The sequence below is a fragment of the Lutra lutra genome, chromosome 4 (assembly GCF_902655055.1).
Source record: "Lutra lutra chromosome 4, mLutLut1.2, whole genome shotgun sequence".
NCBI lineage: Eukaryota > Metazoa > Chordata > Mammalia > Carnivora > Mustelidae > Lutra > Lutra lutra.
The window spans coordinates 139,207,122-139,228,127 of NC_062281.1; the positions used below are offsets into that span (position 1 = coordinate 139,207,122).

Below are 21,006 nucleotides of genomic sequence, written 5' to 3' on the forward strand. Positions count from 1 at the left end.
ACCTTTGTGCATAAAATGTTCACTGAAAAATAACCTAAGTGTGGATTCCCTTCACTGTTAGCATCTTAAGTCCGTGACATTATTTTAAAGCCAAATATTTCTTGCTTTTTAAAGTTAGTATATATTTGTATTCAGAGATTAAGTGAGGGAATAGGCTTTAATATTAGGTTTAACCATGTGAAACTGCCAATTATTACTTATTTTTTCACTTACAAAAATGGCAGGGTCATATGGTTCAAACTTTATCTACTAAAAAAGTTTTGAAAGTTTAAACAAATGTCATTTGTGTTCAATTTTGTGTTTAAAAAAGTGCAATGATTAATAGAGGGCTGTTACTAGAACTTCTTAACTCACTATAGACAAAATTCCTTTTGATAAAATCTTTAAAAAGCTACTTACTACAAACTGTAAAAACAATGCTGCTTTTCTATATGGCATTTCAAAGTTAAAAAAAAATTATACTCAAACTTGCATAAAAGCTACAATTCCAAGTCTCATTTCCTCCCATAATGCCAGCCACTCAAACACTAAAGAGTATTTCATAAAATGAATAAATATACTATTTAGTACTGTACAGTAGATACATACCATTGACAATTTCTATACTATTCCAGAAAAGGCAAATATTTATATTTCACTGAAAATAGAAATTTACTTGATATAGGTGGGATCATTTGTCCTAAAGTTCACTGCTTTACTCAACCCCATTCCTACACCCAGAATATGAGAAATAAAATTACACTAAGACTGCTTTCGATAGAAATAAAGCCAACTTTAACAATTCTGATGGCAACTCATTGCTACAGTGATGGAGTTTATCTTACTATATTTAAATATGTGGATTGAAAGGGGAGAGCTCTTGATTTGTAAAATGAATGAGGTAAATGTCTTACATTCAACAGCGTAAATAAATACAAATACAGTTTTACAGGAACATGAACATAAGTTTAAGGGTTTTATTATCAAAGTCTTGTAAAACAATTTCAGAAACTGTACATCAACATGGCACAGACTGTAGCCTACTTTTGTTTATACTGCACAAAAGTGAAGCTTGAAATTCCTGTAACTAAGAAAACAGTTGCCTAACTACTTTGCATTTAACATGAATCACTGTGTGCATAAGATTACTACTGCAGTAACACAAATTTATTGGTTTTATACAACTTGAGATCAAATAAAAAGTACATTATCAAGTAGATTTGTCTTATTTTAAAAGCATATGAAGGTCAATTTAAAATGCACTACCCCCTTTTTCCAACACTGAAATTAAAACAAATTAATAAAAGAGTGGAAAATTGAAAATCAGGACAAGAGAAAACTTTCTTTTACAGATGGACTCAGGATAGGCAGCTTTCACTGATGTAGATGTGGAATAAATTATTTCAGGAAAAAAAATTCCCAAACACCTTATGAGAAAGTATACAACTCTACTTCAAAATATGCTATTTACTCACTGCCAAAGACAGTTTCATTTGAAATCTTGTTTCTGTAATTAAAGCCTAATTAGCCATCAAAAAAGGTTAGTGCATATATAACCTTTCAAAGTTAAACAAAAGCCACAAAAATTTAGCCACAAGGCTTAAAGGATTATCTTCAGATGTAACTATAAGAATGTTAATCTGTCATGTCAACAAACAAGACCATAAGTAGATCCATCATGTTGGAGGATTTTAATGACATTTAGGATATTCCTGCCACAATGAACATGCAATCAGTGCATTCCCTACATGGCTCTATTACGGCAATGAATCAAATTCTAGAAATACTATAAGTGAACTTACTTAATAAAGGAGATCATACAACATAAACAATCCATGCCTGCTGTAGATGCATGCAGCTTTTCATTTTTGTTCTGAAGCAGCACCAGAATAGTAAAACTGCTTGGTTACTCAATCAGATTTCACCATGTCAAGAATTGGTTACTCATGTATCATTTTCTAAAAGCTTTTGGATGTAAATAACTAATATCAGTATCAGGAGCTTTATAACCATTTATAACTCAGAGCTGTATACATCTAGGTTTGAGATGAACAAATATAGCATTAAGAAATCACACAAAGGAATGACACTGATGCATGTATACAGTTGGATTCCCACAGAGGCAATATTCAGTCACTCATATCCATGTCTTCTTCATGATGATCATCCCCATTCACTTTGGATTCTCTTAGTGAATCACCAGTTCCCTTTTCCACAGAGCATTCTTTTGTTTTAGGGGAACTTGGTTCTGTTGGCTTCTTCTCCTCTTTTTTCTCTTTCTCGCTGTCATACCCTTGTTCCTCTTCATCGTAGTCCCGTGTAACCTGCTTTGCCAAGGAGAATAAAAAAAGTAAACGTCTTCCCAGAAAAATCGCTTCTTAGAAATTACCAGCACTACCCCAAATACCAAAGTAAATTAGTTTGTAAACATACTTTTACATCTTTATCACTCTCTGATTTTCTTTCCCGATCCTTTTCCTTATCTTTACTTTTTTTCTTCTTGCTTGTTGATCGTTCTCTTTCATCTCGGCTTCTTTCTTTGTCTTTATCTTTTTTCTTCTCCTTTTTATGTCTAGAATGACAGTAAAGTATTCTCAAAAAAGATGCTTTAAAGGAACCACTCAAGAAGTTTCACCCTTAAGTGTAGCAGTAGGTTTAAACTTGTTCAGACGGTGACTCTGAGTTCACATGACATGAAGAACAACAAAGACCCGTTTCAAAACGCCAGATACAAGCTGTGCACTAGTGATACAGGCAAGATGACTGTAACTGGTTACAGGTCTAAAATGCCTGATCCTAAACACTTTTTATAATAACACAGTCTCAAGCAGAAAGGAAATGTATCAGCATACTCTTACGCACTTTAATTTTTGAAAAGGAAGAAAAAGCCAAAGAGAGTTTTTAAAACAAAAACTGACAGCTTCTGAAATGTAGAAAGTACAGACCCATAGCACCAACATTCTTACCTCCTAGGAGACGGTGAGCGAGACAATTTTCTTTTAGGTGACCTAGGCTTTTTAGGAGATCTTGTGCCACTCCTACTTCGTCGTCGTCGTCGCTCTCTAGAACCACAAATGTGCAAGCTACATTGTAAAATACAGTATTCTCTACAAAATGCAGACACCTCATGGCAGATGGTGTCTACTGAAGGAGATCCACTAGGAACTTCAACAACAGGAGCTGATAACTAAAAATCCATTTTCTTTTTTATTTTTTTTAGAGACTTCATTTTTAAGTAATCTCTACACCTAATGTGGGGCCTGAACAAAACACCGAGATCAAGAATCGCCTACTCTTCTAAGCCAGCCGGCACCCCTGAAAGACCCATTTTCAAATACTGTTTTGAGCTGAAGAATCAAATGAGTAATTCTTTCACAAACTGTATGATTTTCCTTTCATGCCTTCAAGAAACCCCTAACTTGTGGCAATTCTTAAAGACAGAACTTCTGGGATCCCTGGGTGGCTCAGTGAGTTAAGTGTTCGCCTTCAGCTCAGGTCATGATCCTAGGCTCCTGGCATCGAGCCTTGCATGAGGCTCACTTACCAGGGAGGTTCTCTTCTCCCTCTTCCTCTGCTGCTTCCCTGTCTGTGCTCTTGCACTCCCTCTCCCAAATGAATAAATAAAATCTTAAAAAAAAAAAAAAGATTAAAGTTCTAATTCAGGAAGGAAAAACAGTCTGAAGCAAACTATTTCAGATCTCAGTTTTAACAGTGGCCAGAACAGGTATAAGATAATATGCCATGATATAAAAGTCAATTGCTAATAAAATCCAAAAAAGTTATTAGGTAAAATTCAGGTAGAGTTAGTAGTAACAAAGATCAAACTGACTCCCTTCAAAAAATGATGCTCCCTCCAACCATGCTTTGAGCAATTAGTTTTAAAATGCATATAGCATTTCCCCTTTCCTTAAAACTGTGGCTTTTTCTTTTTTAATATTCTGCTTCTGTCACTATTCTCAAAAATTTTAAAACTTGCAAGATGACCATTATTATAATTTAGGCACAAGGAAATAATAAAACATGAAACCCCACACTTTTGGTTGGTTTTTTAAAGCTTTTTCTTTAACTTACCAGCCCTCTGTGACCTCCCCTGGCAGAAACATTACACACAATCTTGCATTCATCAAATATTAAGTCTGTCAAGTCTGTACACCTCCTATTTTTTGCTACTGCTCTGTGTAACCAAAACTCAAAATACCCTAGATGAAAGAGATGTTTTGTATTTCTGGGTCCCTGTATAGACTGTAGCACAACTGAAAACATATCAAGTACATAATTAACAGAATACACCTTAACTTAGAATAATCCAATTATTAAAGTAGGATAAGGTGCTTATAAAAGTACCTTAAGTAAAGCAACAGCAAAAAAAAAAAAAAAAAAAAAAAAGCCTCCAGTTTTCAAGGTAAGAACATGTATGTTGCCATCCCACCTTTTATGCCCCTTTCCTACCTATGTATTCTGTAGACCTGGTTTAGCATTTCCTTAAGCACTCACACCTAGTTTAATTTCTTGTTTGCATATTTACCTTTAAGAAACTATCACCCTGGTAAGAAACCCTTTAAGTATTCATGCCAACCACTGATCTATTTCGTCTTTATAGATTTAACTACTCTGGACATTTCATATAAATGGAATCATACAATATGTGGTCCTTTGTGACTTTCATCTGTCCTACGTTTTCAAGGCTCATCCCTATTAAAGCATCTATCAGTACACTTTGTTTTCACTGCTGAACAATATTCCACTGTATGAATACATACCATTTTGTTTACCCATGTTAATTAATGGACATTTGGGTCGACTTTTGGATTAACATGAACAATGCAGAAGTTTTTGTGCGGACACTGTTTTCACTTCTCCCGGGTATACCCCTGGGACTAAAACTGCTGTGTCAAGAAATTCTAACTTTAAAAAAAAATTTTATTTATTTATTTGACAGAGAGAGAGAGAGAGAGAGATCACAAGTAGGCAGAGAGGCAGGCAGAGAGAGGGGAGGAAGAAGGCTCCCCACTGAGCAGAGAGCCCGATGCGGGGCTTGATCCCAGGACCCTGGGATCATGACCTGAGCTGAAGGCAGGAGGCTTAACGTACTGAGCCACCCAGGTGCCCCAAGAAATTCTAACTTTTTAAAGAATTGCCAAACGGTTTTCCAAAGTGTCTGTCCCATTTTTCGTTCATACCAGCAATGTACAGAGTTCCAATTTCTCCACATCCTCACCAACCACTAATTGTATTTTTTAAAAAATATTACCATCCTAGTGGGTGTGAAGTGGTTCTGATTTGCAGCATTTCCTTCATGACTAATGCCAAACATCTTTTCAAAAGCTTAGTGGACATGTGCCTATCTCTGATGAAGCTATCTTTGCCCATTTTTATACTTGATTATCTATAATTTTTCAATGTTCTAGATAACAAGTTCCTTACTAGCTTATATATAATTTGCAAATATTTTCTAGCATTCTGGATTATCTTTACCCTCTAGATAGTGTTCTTTGAAACACATGCTTTTAGTATCAGTTTCCAATTTACTTATATTTTTCTGCTTATACTTTTGGTGTCATTTAGGAAACCACTGCCAAATTCAAGGCCATAAAGATTTAATTCTATGTTTTCTTCTAGCAGGTTTTAGTTTAGATTTTATATTTAGGTCTTTCATCCACTAAATTACTTTAACCCACTGAGCCACCCAGGCACCCCAACTAAATTACTTTATATATATACAGTGGGAACCTCCTAGTGAATTTGAACATCAAGATTAAAGAATACTGCAGCAAGTCATGTGTAAATGAGACTGGAAGAAAATGGAAGTAGCCAGCCTTACTACTAGCAAATGAATTCTATATTAAGAGTGAAAAATAGATTTTCTGTGGAGTAAAGTTGAATCACTGAATTTTCACTAGCAGATTAAAGACATAATTACTAGTCTAAGAATGATACAAATTGGAACTTACATGGCCTCTCATTTTATCAATAATGACTATATATGTGGATATTTTAAACATGACTGAGAATAATGAAATGAATTTACTGTAGTAATTCAGTATATATTATTAACCATTAAAACTTAATCAGGATGTGAAATGTATATGGCAAACATAAAACCTGACCTCTGTTGAATTCCATGTCATTTCAATTGTAACACCATAACATATTAAGTAAAAAGAACTTTCGATTATTCTTCACAAATTGCTTTTAAAAAATTTCAACAATGAAGTATGTACTATGTACTGGAAAACATTTAATGCTCATGGCCTACTGACATTCTTGCAAACAGGGTTGTAAAAGGTACCAAGAACTCAAAATGCCACTTCTTACCTGCTTGCACTTCTGGAACGTCTGGCTGTGCTGTAACTTTTTGGTGGTGTTTTGGAACGTTTCTTTTCTTTGTCTTCTTTCTTTTTGTCTCTAATAAATGAAAAAAATTTACAAATGCATTAGAAGATTCAGTGAATATAAATACAGCAACGACAAATAAAAACAGAAGCAGAATGAAATCTAATCCCATTCTTGAAACATGAATATTCTTATAGAAACGTAATAATAGCTTAAGGGCATATTTAGTAAATAAAAATCATTTCCTGCTATTCCACATAAAACTTCTCTCCAAAAGAGCAAAAGAGACTATGTGATGAAAAAAAATATACAAGATGTTGTCCAATTTCTTGGTATGTCTGGCAATAAACACCAACATTTATTTATTTATTTATTTATTTATTATGAAAAGATTTTATTTAATTGTCAGAGAGAGACAGAGGAGAGAACATATAAGCAGGGGGAGTGGCAAGTAGAGGGAGAAGCAGGCTCCCTGTCGAGCAAGGAATTGCGGATCATGACCTGAGCCAAATGCAGATGCTTAACTGAGTCACCCCCGGTGTCCCAACACCAATAGTTTCAATAATTGTCTCCAGGCTCTTCAACACCCCGTCTTCTCTCAGCAGATTACCAATTTCCCCACCTACTATGACTCTGTGTCCTCTACTGTCAGGCCAGAACCCACAAAGCACTACCAGATTTAACGACTACTATTACCAATATTCTTCCAAAGTACATACCCCATTATGTTGTTAACCTTTACCATGGACCAAGACAACTGTCTACTTTTTTCCCCTGCTATATATTCTATGCTATTCAGTACTATCAGAAAAATATCTCATCTCAATGGAATATTACTATACATACTTCAATTCTAAATCTTTTTAGAGATTCTTATAAATTTACTTTTATTTCCTACATCATTTTTTCCTCCTAGATTACCATTCTCCCCAAGACTCTGCACAAAAGGTAATCGATGTATTTGTTGAATGAGAAGTCCTTCACTCCCACAGACATACATACCTATAGTCAACTATAATGGTAGAGATTAAAGTATCCCTTTTGTTTTTCTAAGCTAATCCCTATAGCTCCTATTTCTGTCCTTTTCTTCTTTGGTCACCCTGCTGCCATCAGTTACCCCCTCCCCTTTGTTCCTGTCTTTATAATTTCTGATTACTGTTACTTTCCCTCAAGGATACTCAGTCATGTTTCCACAAACTGATCCTCTATCAGAAATCTTTTCTAAGTGCAAATCTGAAAAGAGTAGTAACTCCCTGTTCCGTAACTTTTCCATCTCTTCCCATTGCTTCCTGGATCAGGTACAAACTCCTTTGTGAGAACAACACAGCCTTCTGTGTGTCATCTGTCTTCCTACACTTTTCCGACCTTATTTCCTAGCCACCCCCCATACCAAAATACTTGCCATTCCAAGAATTGATGCTAATTTTAAAAAAAAAATTTTTTTTAAAAGATTTTATTTATTTATTTGACAGAGAGAGATCACAAGTAGACAGAGAGGCAGGCAGAGAGAGAGAGAGAGAGAGAGAGAGAGAAGCAGGCTCCCTGCTGAGCAGAGAGCCCGATGCGGAACTCGATCCCAGGACCCTGAGATCATGACCTGAGCCGAAGGCAGTGGCTTAACCCACTGAGCCACCTAGGCGCCCGAATTTATGCTAATTTTGAAAACAACATTCTCTACCTGAAACCATGCTCCTAAGTGTAGTTAAATCTATCAAAATTTAATACTCAGTCACTTCTCAATTAATTCTCTTCCAATACTACTAGCAGTGACCCTTCCTTGGCAATCACATTAACCCCCCTTGTATAAAAAAAGTTCCCTGGGGCCCCTGGGTGGCTCAGTTGTTGAGCATCTGTCTTCGGCTCAGGTCATGATCCCAGTGTCCTGGGATCAAGCCCCACACTGGGCTCCCTGTTCTGCAGGAAGCCTGTGTTTCTCCTCTCCCAGTCCCCCTGCTTGTGTTCCCTTCTCTTGCTGTGTCTCTTCCTGCTAAATAAAATCTTAAAAAAAAAAAAAAAAAAAAAAAAAAAAAAGTTCCTTGAGGGAAAGAACACCCAATTCCTCTTTGTATGATATTCATTTCATTATGCAAGCTTGTTTGATTGACTGGATTAAGATTACTCACCCTATAAAATACAGTAACTAAAAGCCTCCTTACAGGCTAAACACTCAGTACAGCTACCCCCCAAATCTTTGCTCCCAGTTGAGTTATATGGTCGTGGAGAATAAACTGTTTTGGACTTTAACTGTCCTTATTATTTTAATTACATAATTAAATATACAAATGGATAATGGATAGCATAAAGTAAAAGGTCTGCTTCTAAAAAATTAGGCAAATATTTAAGAAAGATAAGGACAGCTGCTCAAAAAATAAGCGTTATGAAATTGTATACATGTGACAACTATAAATGAGAAAAAGATAATAAAAATCTAGGTACTTTTTAAAAGTGATAGTTCTCTTGCCACTGTGAAGGTGGTTCAAGTGAAAAAAACAGTGACTTGTTAAATGCTACTCAAGACTACGTATTAATTTAAAAGGGTCTGGCCCTATATGAAAAAGACGGACTACTGTATGAATTCACATTTAAGTCAAAATACAGTGTTAAAATACAATGTTTCTTTAGTGACTCCTCAACTTTAACCTTCTACTCATTCCAAATCATGGGACAGGAGGCTCTCCAAAATATGGTTCAATGTTTGCCATATATTAATTCTTAATAAATGTTTATAAGGTGCTGATACTGGGATTTGGAAAGGTAAATTAAGGCATGCTTGTCTGCCATAAACCAACTCATCAGCATACTGTAAAGAATGGTGGTAGCACTGTATCCTTAGCAGCGTTAAGTGGAAAGAAGGAAAAGAAAGAATGTAGTAGGACAGACAAGAATTTTTACTACAAAGAAATCATCTCAGTTTTCAGCTCTAAGAAGAAACCTTAAGTTTACAAAGGAGCCCAGGAAAACAAATGTCAGCCTCTTCAAAAATTAAATAGTTCCTTCTCCAATCTAGCCCTCTCTCCTTCCACCACCCGTTAAGTAGCCCGTATCTGGGATTTTCGGAACTTTAAAATTTGTCTTCCCACCTAATGTCAATGGTCTACTGTACCTGGTTTTTGATGTGCTCCTTGACCTTCTACCTCTCTCTCTGGAATGAGATCTTCTCCGTCTTGGACTTTTGGATCGTCGCCTACTCCTTGACTTAGAATGTGATCTCCTTCTTGATCTGCTTCTTGACCGCCTAATAATGAAAAAGCCAATACACGCGTATAAAGGCAAACAGACTAGTTCTGTGACTGTTTCACTTAGCACCAAATGATTCCAACATATGGGTTAACAACCATCAACAAGTGGGGGTAATTTCCTTTCAGTTGCTGATATTATTTATTTAGTCCATAAAGCTTTTTCTTTTTTCTTTTTTTGAAGATTTTATTACCTTAGGGAGCAGAAGTGACCAGGGTAGGGGTGGGGAGAATCTTAAGCAGACCCTGTAGCCTGATACAGGGCTTAATCTCAGAATCCCGAGATAATGAGGTAAGTCAAAACCAAGAGTCAGATGCTCAACTGACTTGAACCCCCCCAGGCACCCCTAAAACATCTTTGATTCCCTAGAAACTGATACTTTCTAACACCTAGAATTTCTCACCTTTTAACCTCAATCTGTCAGAATAGTCCTATGCCCTGACACTATAACTCTGAACCTAAAAACTGTACTACAGAATGAAGGAAAACAAAAAATATCTGATTCACTTGCATCATCTTCCAACTATACAGAATTTTAGCAGGTGTCTTATATAATTCCTCACTACGGCAGGTTAACTCTATTGGTCGATTACCAAATACTTAATATTTGCTTACTACATGCTTTATAAGTACTTATTCTCACAATAAACCTTTCAAGTAGGTACTATTATAATTCATTTTATAAATGAAAACCACTTAAGGTGTGTTGTTGCTTTCTATGATTTCTAATTCTTCTCTGAAATATTATTTTACTTCTTTGATTTACAACCTCAGAGATATCCAATGTAGCCCTATATAGGTATATACAACTCAGCACAAACTGCCTCTTTAACTTTCATTTCCCCTCACTATTATCACTAGCTTTACATGATGATCATCTCTTTCCTGTCATGTAACAGAAGTGTTTCTTTCTGCACCGTCTCCCAGCCTTTTCCCCCAGTCCTATATACTTTCTCTTCTAGGACTTAAGAAGCACAATTAAGTTTTTGATGTTGTCACTGATCTTCTTCCTCTTGTATTTTATTCTCTTTTAAGAATAATTAAAAATAAACTGCATCCTCTGCTTAAGACTTTTATCATTTAACTTCTAAGGACCATTCATTCAACCTGTTTCTATTGAAAACTTCTAATACAGTCAAACTTTCTACATTCACTTAAGGTGCCCAGAGAAAGAAAGTTCAGAAATTAGGTAAAGATTTATGTCCAAATCTCAGTTCAATACCAGCAAATGGAGAGCATTCTTTGAGCCTATTACTTAATGAAAAATAATAGCATTTACATTGTGAATATTTGTTATTTAAAATTTAAAATGAAGTTAAAAAGTCAGCTCAGTGCTTAAATGTAGGTATATATATGAACTGATTCCTTTCTTTCCTCTTACTAATGTGCCAATATGGGTTCTGCTGTCTCCTTCTCTAAAACCACTATTTCAAAACCCATCACTAGTGTCTTATTGAATCAATAAACTTTCATTTTAATCATCTCCTATTTTTGACCATTATTTGGAAACTACTAAAACAATCCCTTTCAAAAACATGTCTATTTCCTAGAAAATGTTCATGTAATGCTTACCTACCTTTCTGTAAGCTTCATAAAAATGGAGACTAAATTTGTCTACCTTATTCAACACTACACTTTCGAGCAATCAGTACAGTGCCTGACTCTAGTAAAAGGTACTAATAGTATATTTTAGGTGATAGTGACTCTATGAAATATTTCAAAATCATCACTTTCTTCTTAAGAGTTAAAAATAATTCTGGAAAATAAAACTGATGTTATTAGAATTAAACACTACTCATCTTTTGAGTATATTGGCTTTAAGAAAATTACATCGACCATCATTTTTGCTAAACCGAGTTACTCATTTTTCCTGCCTTTAACGTATACACAAAAAATAGAAGTACAGAAACAATAAATCATAAACATTCTCACAGCTTTTTTCTAAATAAATGATTAATAAAAGATAGTTTCAAAAATCTAATAAGCAGAGGTATCACACCCATCTATTATTTACTATAAGGTCCTTAAAGTTATTTTTTTAAGATTAATGTGCTACAGAGCTACTTTAACACACTTACCAGTTTATATAAGCTCTTTAAAGAAAATCAGAAAAATATATGAAATTAGTATTTTAAGTTGTTGAAAGTAATGGTCATTTTACAAGCCAAGATGCTTAAGATACTATAACCCATAATAATCCATTATGATGTATTATTACAAGTGTCCAAAAACACTCTATTCAAGAAAATAAATGTTTCACTATTATTTCCCACAGGTTGTATTAAAATAATTCAAATTAAAACCTGAAAGAACACTAGTATGTACTTGGTATATACAGGAAAAAAGGACTTAGGTTCTCAAACATTTTAAGTGTTAAATTAAAATATAAGAGCACGGTCCTGGAAACTTAGAATTATAAGTAGTATCAATATTTCACATATTTAGCTGATCCTGAGCAAGCTAACAAAATGGAGTTCCTCAGGTGGAGATGAAGATGTGAGAAAGAGCATTAGGCAGAAAGGAACATTCTGAACAAAAGCATGGAAGCATACAGAAAATCTACATTCAGGCAAATGGTACCGTAATTAACTGTTTTGGAGTGGCAACTGACAAGTGTGGAAGACAAACAGGGTTAAATAGTAAAGAAAACTGAATGCCATTCTAAGGTTTTATTTACCATGTTGTTAAGGTGCTCCTCAAAGTTTAACAAGGCTGTGACACGATCCAGACTTGGTTTTTTGAAAGATATTTTTATTTTTTTTTTTTATTATTATTTTTTTAAGATTTTATTTATTTATTTGACAGAGAGAAATCACAAGTAAGCAGAGAGGCAGGCAGAGAGAGAGGAGGAAGCAGGATCCCTGCTGAGCAGAAAGCCCGATGTGGGGCTCGAACCCAGGACCTGGGATCATGACCTGAGCCGAAGGCAGCGGCTTAACCCACTGAGCCACCCAGGCGCCCCTGAAAGATATTTTTAGGAATGAGACAGGTTGGGGGAAGATGGGAGGCAGGGTGGTGGTGGCGGGGGGTGGGGGTAGGACAACCCTGTAACATTCTGCTACAAACTGAATTTTGTGCACCTTCCAAAATTCTTACGTGAAACCCAATTTCCAATGTGATGATACTGAGGTAGAGCCTTTGGGAGATAATTAGGTCATGACAGTACAGCTTTCATGGGATTAATAAATAACCTTATAAAAGAGATCTAAACCCCTCACCCATTCCATGTGAGGATATAGTTAAAAGACTTACAAACAAAAGTCCTCACTAAACACCTAATTTGCCAAGACCTCGACCTTGGACTTCCCAGTCTCCAGACCTTTGAGAAATTAATTTTCTGTTGTTTGTAAGCCACCGAGCCTATGGTATTCTATTACAGTAGCCAAGTGGACTAATGAAATGACTATGAAAAGACCTGACAATGTCATGGGCTCCAGAGGTCAAAATTATTTAAAAAAATGAAACAAAACAAAAAACCACCAAGATATTATTTGCCCTGCTCACTGTGTTGACATATGAACTAACAGCGCAAAAGCAATGGTGGTGTGAAAGGGTTTTATCATCTTCTTAGCACCAATCAAGGTAGCAGGTACTGGACTGCCCTAAGTTGGTCTCTGTATTCTTCACTGGCATTTACAGTATGCAAGTGCAGTAAAAGAAAAAAACAAAAAAAAAAAAAAGCCATTTTCACTAAAGAGATCATTGATGAAACAGTAAAAAGACTATTTTATTAAACCTGATTCTTTGAATGCTATTAACCTAGTATTATGAACAGTAAATATTAAATCTAGGCCCTTGAGCAACGTTCTGTGCAATGAATACATATATCACTTGTCATATTAAAGTTAAATGACTGTTGTTACCAAGAAACACAACTGTGTGACTGAGCTGTGAGCTTACCTAACTGCTTTTCCCATGAAATAACAACTCTACTTGAAAAAACAAGTATGACAAACTATGGTTGTTTAGACTACGGTATTGGCAGACAGTTTCTGGAAAAAAATGCATGAAGCCTATCATCTCAAAACAAAAACAAAAACAAAAACAAAAAACAACAAAAACTTGCTGCTGATAATAAGATCTGAGGTTTCAAGAGAAAATTAAATTTTAGAACACTTGAATCTACCACTGTGAACGTGACAGATTCCTAATACTTAAAAGGGTTTTCAGATGAGATGTGTGGTGATATTACTGAAAGTTGCCATTTATAAATATTCATGCATCAGATGGGTAAGTTGAAAGAGAAGTCTCAAAAAGTCTAGTGGAAAGTCCGAAGTAGAATTCAAGTCAAAAGTTTCAAGTCTAGTGTTCTTACACAGTCCTAACTTAATTTAGTGTTCCAGTCCCAGTGCCTTCCTCCCATCCCCAGATTTCGGAGTTTTCAAGTTCCAATCGATTGTCTATTTAGCCCATACCTTTTCTCCATGTGTCCACATGTGACCACAAACACTCTGCTAATGGTAACAGTTATTAAAACACCCAGAGCTAAGTAGGTTAACAGCTAGCAAATTAAGAAGGATTTGAGATACAGAAATTATCTTTTTCTAAGGTACAATTAACTACCAATAACCATCTATCAAACCTGTGCCTAGAAGATGAGGGAGTCCTCCTCCTCCTAGAACGTGATCTTGACCTTGAGTGCCTTCGTTTCTCTTCTTTCTTATCTGGATTAAAAAAAAAAAAAAAGGGAATCTGGATTTAGAAACCATAAAATAGAAAGATTATGCCCACTTAGAAGTCATTCTAAGAAATTCTTCATTATCTTAATTTTCATGTTTCATATAACATTCTTAAATGTCGGGGCGCCTGGGTGGCTCAGTGGGTTAAGCCGCTGCCTTCGGCTCGGGTCATGATCTCAGGGTCCTGGGATCGAGCCCCGCATCGGGCTCTCTGCTCGGCAGAGAGCCTGCTTCCTCCTCTCTCTCTACCTGCCTCTCTGCCTGCTTGTGATCTCTCTCTGCCAAATAAATAAATAAAATCTTTAAAAAAAAATTCTCAAATGTCATATGATCCTTTTTTCTAGGCTTTCAGTAGATCCAAATTACATATCTGATTTTCAACTAACCAGTTTCCTTTGACTATTTCATTTGTACCAGATTTGGAAGGCTGTGATGTACTGTCCATAAACAATCTATAAAAAGAATTATCCATCTCATTCTTCATAGGTTTCTAAATGAGGAGTCCCTATTTCCATTCCTGGGTTCTACTTTCCCAAATATAGCTCTAATTGACCCAGATTAAAACTTTATTTTCATGTGTCATATATTAACATCTCCCAACCAGTACTCAGCTATAAGATAAATATATTTAACAGATTTATATAATAAACAGAAATACAGACATTTTAAATCCTTGTTCCATTAAAATGTTCCTTCTTAATCACTTATGCCTATGTGCCTCTGCTAAATAAATTCCTATATATTTATGTTACAGTGGTTGATTAATAAACTCATTATTTGGCCTTCAATTCCAGAGAGTCATGATTCATTCACTGTTCTCACTACACTCTGGCAGAACTGGCTTTTAGTAAGCTAGCTCTCTTTTCTTAATCTGTTTGAACTTCCTCTTGCTCTCTAATTTTCAACTGTGTAAGTCAGGAGACAGATCTAGATGATCTGAGTCCCATTTCCTAGTTTTTTAAATAATACATAAGCAACTCCTTTAACTTAGGACTTAAGAGAAATAAAGCCACTGCATTCTTCACATGTGGTCTACAATTAAAGTGAGACTGAGTTCTTTCACATTTAGATCATTTCATTAACTGGACTCAATTTATTGCAAATGTCAGTAATAAATTCACAAAAATCTTGGGGAGAATTCATAAATAAACCACTTTCAGTATTTCCAGTTATCAGTTTTCAATGAAAACAAAAAGTTACAGCATGGTGTTCTGGCTCTGGAGTCACATACATCCAGTTGTGTATCTAAAACTCTTACTCAGATTGCTTTATGGCCTTGGACTAATTAAATCTGTTGATAAATAACAGACATAAAGCACTTGGTATTAATTTATCCAACATTATAATTATCTTCCTAATACTATACATATCTAAAACCTTCCTATATATTAAGAAATAGGAGTGAAAAATTAGTAAAACATTTATTTGATGTGGGAAAAAATCCAGAACCAAACATCCAATCAATATAGGCAGACAATAGGATAACCATTCACTTCACCTCGGAAAGACAATCTGCAGAGAATAAGGAAATACTTTTAGGTATTTGGTTTTCTTTAAACAAATGTCTTAACAGAAGCATCTTTAGTAGGTTCTCTAGGTCAAATAAAAGACTAAAATCAATTAGGTTATCCCAACATAAGCTAACATAAGTCTAGGCACTACTATTAAGGAATACATCCTTGAGGGATAGAGTAGGGTGTCCTGAAGGATGTTTAGCTATGTCCTGATCCTCTACCCGCTAGAGATGCAGTTGGTACCAACACGACAATTAAATATCTCCAGATATTTTCAAATTATGTCTAGGTGACAAGTCCCCTCCCCCAACCCAGGATCACTCTACTACATGACCTTTTATCAGAATTTGGAAAATTAAAAGATGATCATAATTAAATTTAAAAATGATGATAATATTCCCAAACTCATGCAATAATCATTGTTGTCAACAATCACATAGTTTAAGATTCAACACAACTGCCTAACATATTTTTACCTGGTTCTATAGCAGCAGAAATTAGGGACTGTGCTTCTCGTACTCTCTTCATGGCTTCCTCTATTTCTTTACTAGAGGTATCTGATTTCAGACTTGGTGAAACAAGACCAGCAGCTACATGATTCAACCTGAAACAGAACAAAGAACTGAGATCCAAGTATTTTTAAATGCACATTATTACAAATAAATGTAAATATTTCATGTATCATTTTAGTAAGATACTACTTGAAAAAGGGGTTATTTCATGTTAATTTTGGTAAAACCATGTACAGTATAGCATCCTTTTCAATGTTTACAATCTGCATTTTAAAGACTGAGAGACACCTAGAATAAGAAAAAATACCTATTTTATTTTGCGGAACATCCATTAACTTTCCATAAACTCACGTTGAAAAATGTTATTCCTGGGAATACAAAGATGCTGAAGATTTATGATTAACAGAACTTTCCTTCATATGATTTAAAAACTTTCTACAGCAGAATTTTCCTGGGGAAGAGTATTACTTCTAAGGTTGCAGAAGGGCAGAAAATGAAGCAGAGGCCCATGGCACACCAAAGTTACTCATGAAATTGTTGACTGGAAAGATGAACCTTTTAAAGGTTTATACAGGACAAAAAAAATTAAAGACAACAAATGTTAAAGACAGTTAAGTATTTGTGGAGAAAGGGCAATGTAAACAAGAATGGGTACTGAGGGAACTTCAACTGTACTGGTGTTACATGCTAAGGTTTTATCATATAAATTATCATATAATTTTTAAGAAAAAAGGCACTAACTATCATGGTCAAATAATTCTGTTCTCCCTCCCACCATGCTCTCCCACTTACATAGTGAATTTCACCAAGCAGGAAAAGCTTAAGTTCAAATTTAATATACCAAGAAATTATCAAGTAAAATATTTCATGATTTTGTTACATATCAACTAAAGAATGTAACAGTTACAGCACAAAGAGAACTTTTCAAAGCACCTAAAAAAAGATGTTGGTATTATGTGACATGTACTAGTCTTTTGCTCTGGGATAGTGTTTCCTTCACTTCTGTCTCCCTGACTCCTATTCATGCCCCAGGCTCAGCCTCTGATCTTAAGTTCTCCTTTACAGTTCCCATAGCCCCTGTGTACTCCTCTTGTTGGATGCACATACTTAACTATATTTAAATAATGTCTTCTTTTCTGACTAGAGTATAAATGCTGTGAAGGTACAAGCTTACAGTAGGTACTCTGTATATATATATTTTTAAAATGAATCAACTAATGATAGTATTTTGATCTTTTCCAGTTATCCTGGCAAAAGCTATTCATCAAACTGTTCAGAAAGACTCAATTTACACTGAAACAAAACCCTTTGTAGATGGGCTTACCTCTGAATTTTTCTCCTTGTTTCTAGAAAACAGAATTATGTATTGTGTAACTTGAAATAACTTTCTTTTTAACTATCAAAGGATAACTTCTCCAGACATGCATATACTATATCCGTATCACCAATGAAAACATGGAAAAAATCCTTACTTGGGATCAACAGTACTCATAAGCTTCAGCAACTGATCTGCAGCAAGCGACTGTAAAACAAAAATGCAACATCAGTGAGAATACATAAAATAAATGATTGCTATTTTACTTTTTTCAGTATGTTGAAATGCCTTAGGACAATCTGGCCAACATACAAGAGGTTACATTATTTTAGGCACACTGATGATCAACAGATATATAATGCCAGCAAAATACATCATATCAAGTTAAGCTGCTTTAGCAGTTAAATATGAATATGATTAGCTGCAAGTCTAGGTTTTATAGAACAGTTACCTCCTGCTTATTTTGAGACTGAGGAGCTAATACTTCAAGAAAATGTATAAAACAAAACTCCAAGTGGTTAGGCAGTACAATAAAAGATTTCCACAAAGTTAGGACTTCAGAAAAAAGTCTGGCCAAATAACAATGAGAGAAAACAAAACAAAACAACAAATTATGAACCCACGTTCCCATTCTTTCATGACTGTTTACTCTGACTCTAAAAATACTTATGTATTGGCTTCCTGTGACACTACTCTGAATGACACAAAATGAGAAATTCTTTAATGGTTAAGGGGCTAATAATGCAGTGACCTTTTAAGCTTCTAATGAAGTTTACATAAAAAAACACTATTACTATGCTATAGCAATCAGTTATCTCCCATTCTGGGAAATGCAAACTTAACAGTTAACGGAACAAATTCTTTAATTATAAAAAATGAGATCAAAAGGTATTCAGTTATACCTGAGAGTTCAAGTTTGCTCCAGGAAGCCCAAGTGCAGCAAGGGCAGGATCAAGAGTAGGAGCTCCCAAAGCAGCCAATGGAACAGCGCCAATCTGTGAAATTTCAAATTTTATTTATTTTACATTTAATTTCTAGTTATTTCTGGTATTATTTTTTTCCTGTTGAAAGGCCCATATAATAACCAATTTAAGTCTGAGCTATGTGGGCTCTGCTGCAACGACTCAGCTATGCCACTATAGCTTGTAAACAAAGATAATATAAATAAACAAATGGGCATGTTTGTCAAATCAAAATTAACAAAAATGGGGGTCTGGACCAAGAGCTATAGTTCCTTTACTATCCCTGCAATATACAATGTCCTCATTTTTCACTCATTACAGCACATTTATCCCTAAGCCCAGAAATTAGAAAAACAAAAAAATTTTATATATTCATGTGCCAACAATTTATATTTGTTGCTTCTCAGGTCCAAATCCACTATCCTTTGTCCTGTTTTGTGATAATGAAAATAGCACCCTTAAAAGCACTTCTTCCGTGACAGCTGGCATGCTGTTAAGCTTTATGTGTATGGGGAGCTAGAAGGACACTGTGGAAGGGGTTTCTGTTCCTGGTTCCTAGGTTCACTTTCTGATTGGTACTGCAGTGGGATGCCCAGCAGCCCTCATCTTTTTAGTGAGTTTCAGTACCATCCTCTTGGGCAGCTTCTTACATGTTCTTTGGGCACTCCAGAGAATTTCTGTACTACCCATCCTTTTGAAGGTCTGAAACTTAGCCTTAAGTGGGAAGAGGAATCCCCTTATCTACTGGGTTTCCTGTGTTCTTTCTTCCTCAGATCTAAACATACTAGTTGCTTCCTATACCTGCAATTACTGTATATTCATTGAAGTACCACTAAGTTATCTCCTGTTACCAGTTAGTAATTCTTTGTATTAAACTTTCTCTATTCAAATTACCAGTTTTGTTTTGTTTTTTTTTTGGGGTCTCCGGCCTGACAGAATTCTAACCAACAGATGTAAATTATGCAAAGTCCTATTGCAGGCAGTCTTTCTCCCTAAGAACTGTGCTAAAAGTTCTTCTAGCTTCTAATAATATTTAATAAATAAAAGGTACCAAACCTTCTCTATGTTAACAATTGTTTATGGAGTACAATTAAAACAATGTCCCTATAATATATAATGTCTACCTATAGTTATATATATACCAATATATAATGTCTACCTTAGTTATTACACAATTTTATATAAAGGAATCAATCTATAAATCACCCAGATCCTCATTTTATAGGTTAAAAAAATGAGGACTTAAATGACAAAGTCATACTCAAAATGATGGGAATTCCTGATTTCATCCTTTTTCTGACTTTACAGTTAATGGAACTATTCAGACAGGCGAAATGATGTAACAGAAAAAATGCTCTTACAAAATTCTAGTTGAGGCTTGCTGTTTGCTATTATCTGTGAAACCACTCAATGACCAGTTACAATCTCTTTGAATAAGAATAGACGAAATTTAAAGAGCTTTTTGGTTCTAAAACAATTATGCTTTTTATATCATCTTATGAAGTTAGAAACACTACCCAGCAAAATTTTTCTCCAACTTTATTTCACCTTCCCCATGTTAAAAATTTCCATTAAGAATTCACCTTTATTGCAATCCAAGTACTTAATTCAGACCTCAAGAGCAAAAGCTCAAACGGCATTAAGAAAGAAAGAAAAAAAAAACCACCAAAAAGTCTGAATTTCACTTTTATTTTCTTTCTGGATCCAAATGAACATACTATTTTTTTTTTTTTAAAGATTTTTTTTTTTTATTTGACAGAGAGAAATCACAAGTAAGCAGAGAGGCAGGCAGAGAGAGAGGAGGAAGCAGGCTCCCTGCTGAGCAGAGAGCCCGATGTGGGGCTCGAATCCAGGACCTGGGATCATGACCTGAGCTGAAGGCAGCGGCCTAACCCACTGAGCCACCCAGGCGCCCCTGAACATACTATTTTTAACAGCACATTCAAGAGAAAAAGTCTCATGCCTCATCAAATTCCAGTCCAAACACCCCCTCACCCACATGGTTCCTTATGGGTTATTTTGAGAGCTAGTGGCAAGCCAAATGTTAAGATTTATGATTTTCATCAGAATGCTCTTAAAATGCAAACTCGTAAGAGGTTTTCTTCAGTATTTATGATAACAATATAGCCTTTTACAATACTATGAACATGCAGTATCATTCCTCTGTGAACTCTAATCATTACAGCACTTAAAAAGCTCAAGTATGTTTAGGTTTATCCACAATTCTGTGTTTCTATCCTTTAAGAATTCAATAGAACTAGCAGTACCTGGGTAAGTGGGTTAGGGGTAGGCAGGAGTCCACCACCAGGCAGAAGACCTGCCACTGCATTAGCTGGTGCCAACAGAGACAAAGCCTTAGTCTCATCAGGAATAACTCCTGCAGAGAAACATCCTTGCATTAGAACACACTCTTTTGCAAGACAGAAAACACACAAAAACACCCAGAAAAAGTCTCCCTGATACACCACCTGAGTT

General features: G+C 35.3%; 1 protein-coding gene across 10 annotated transcripts in view; it reads right to left on the bottom strand.

Annotated features, from left to right (window-relative positions):
* Nucleotides 1–942: 942 nt before the first annotated feature.
* The window catches only part of SRSF11 (serine and arginine rich splicing factor 11), a 43,874-nt gene continuing 23,810 nt past the window's right edge, over nt 943–21,006 (bottom strand). For 6 of the 10 annotated variants that reach the window (XM_047727431.1, XM_047727437.1, XM_047727432.1 and 3 more), the window contains 10 exons: nt 20,799–20,908; nt 18,472–18,564; nt 17,727–17,776; nt 16,219–16,346; nt 14,132–14,213; nt 9,416–9,547; nt 6,295–6,384; nt 2,946–3,062; nt 2,413–2,551; nt 943–2,306 (listed from right to left, as the gene is read on the bottom strand). In XM_047727431.1, coding sequence (XP_047583387.1) covers nt 2,109–2,306; nt 2,413–2,551; nt 2,946–3,062; nt 6,295–6,384; nt 9,416–9,547; nt 14,132–14,213; nt 16,219–16,346; nt 17,727–17,776; nt 18,472–18,564; nt 20,799–20,908 — 1,139 coding nt within the window. In that variant the 3' untranslated portion in view covers nt 943–2,108. The remainder of the gene's footprint in view (nt 2,307–2,412; nt 2,552–2,945; nt 3,063–6,294; nt 6,385–9,415; nt 9,548–14,131; nt 14,214–16,218; nt 16,347–17,726; nt 17,777–18,471; nt 18,565–20,798; nt 20,909–21,006) is intronic. The other 4 variants (XM_047727438.1, XM_047727435.1, XM_047727436.1 and 1 more) reach the window with 3 other exon arrangements.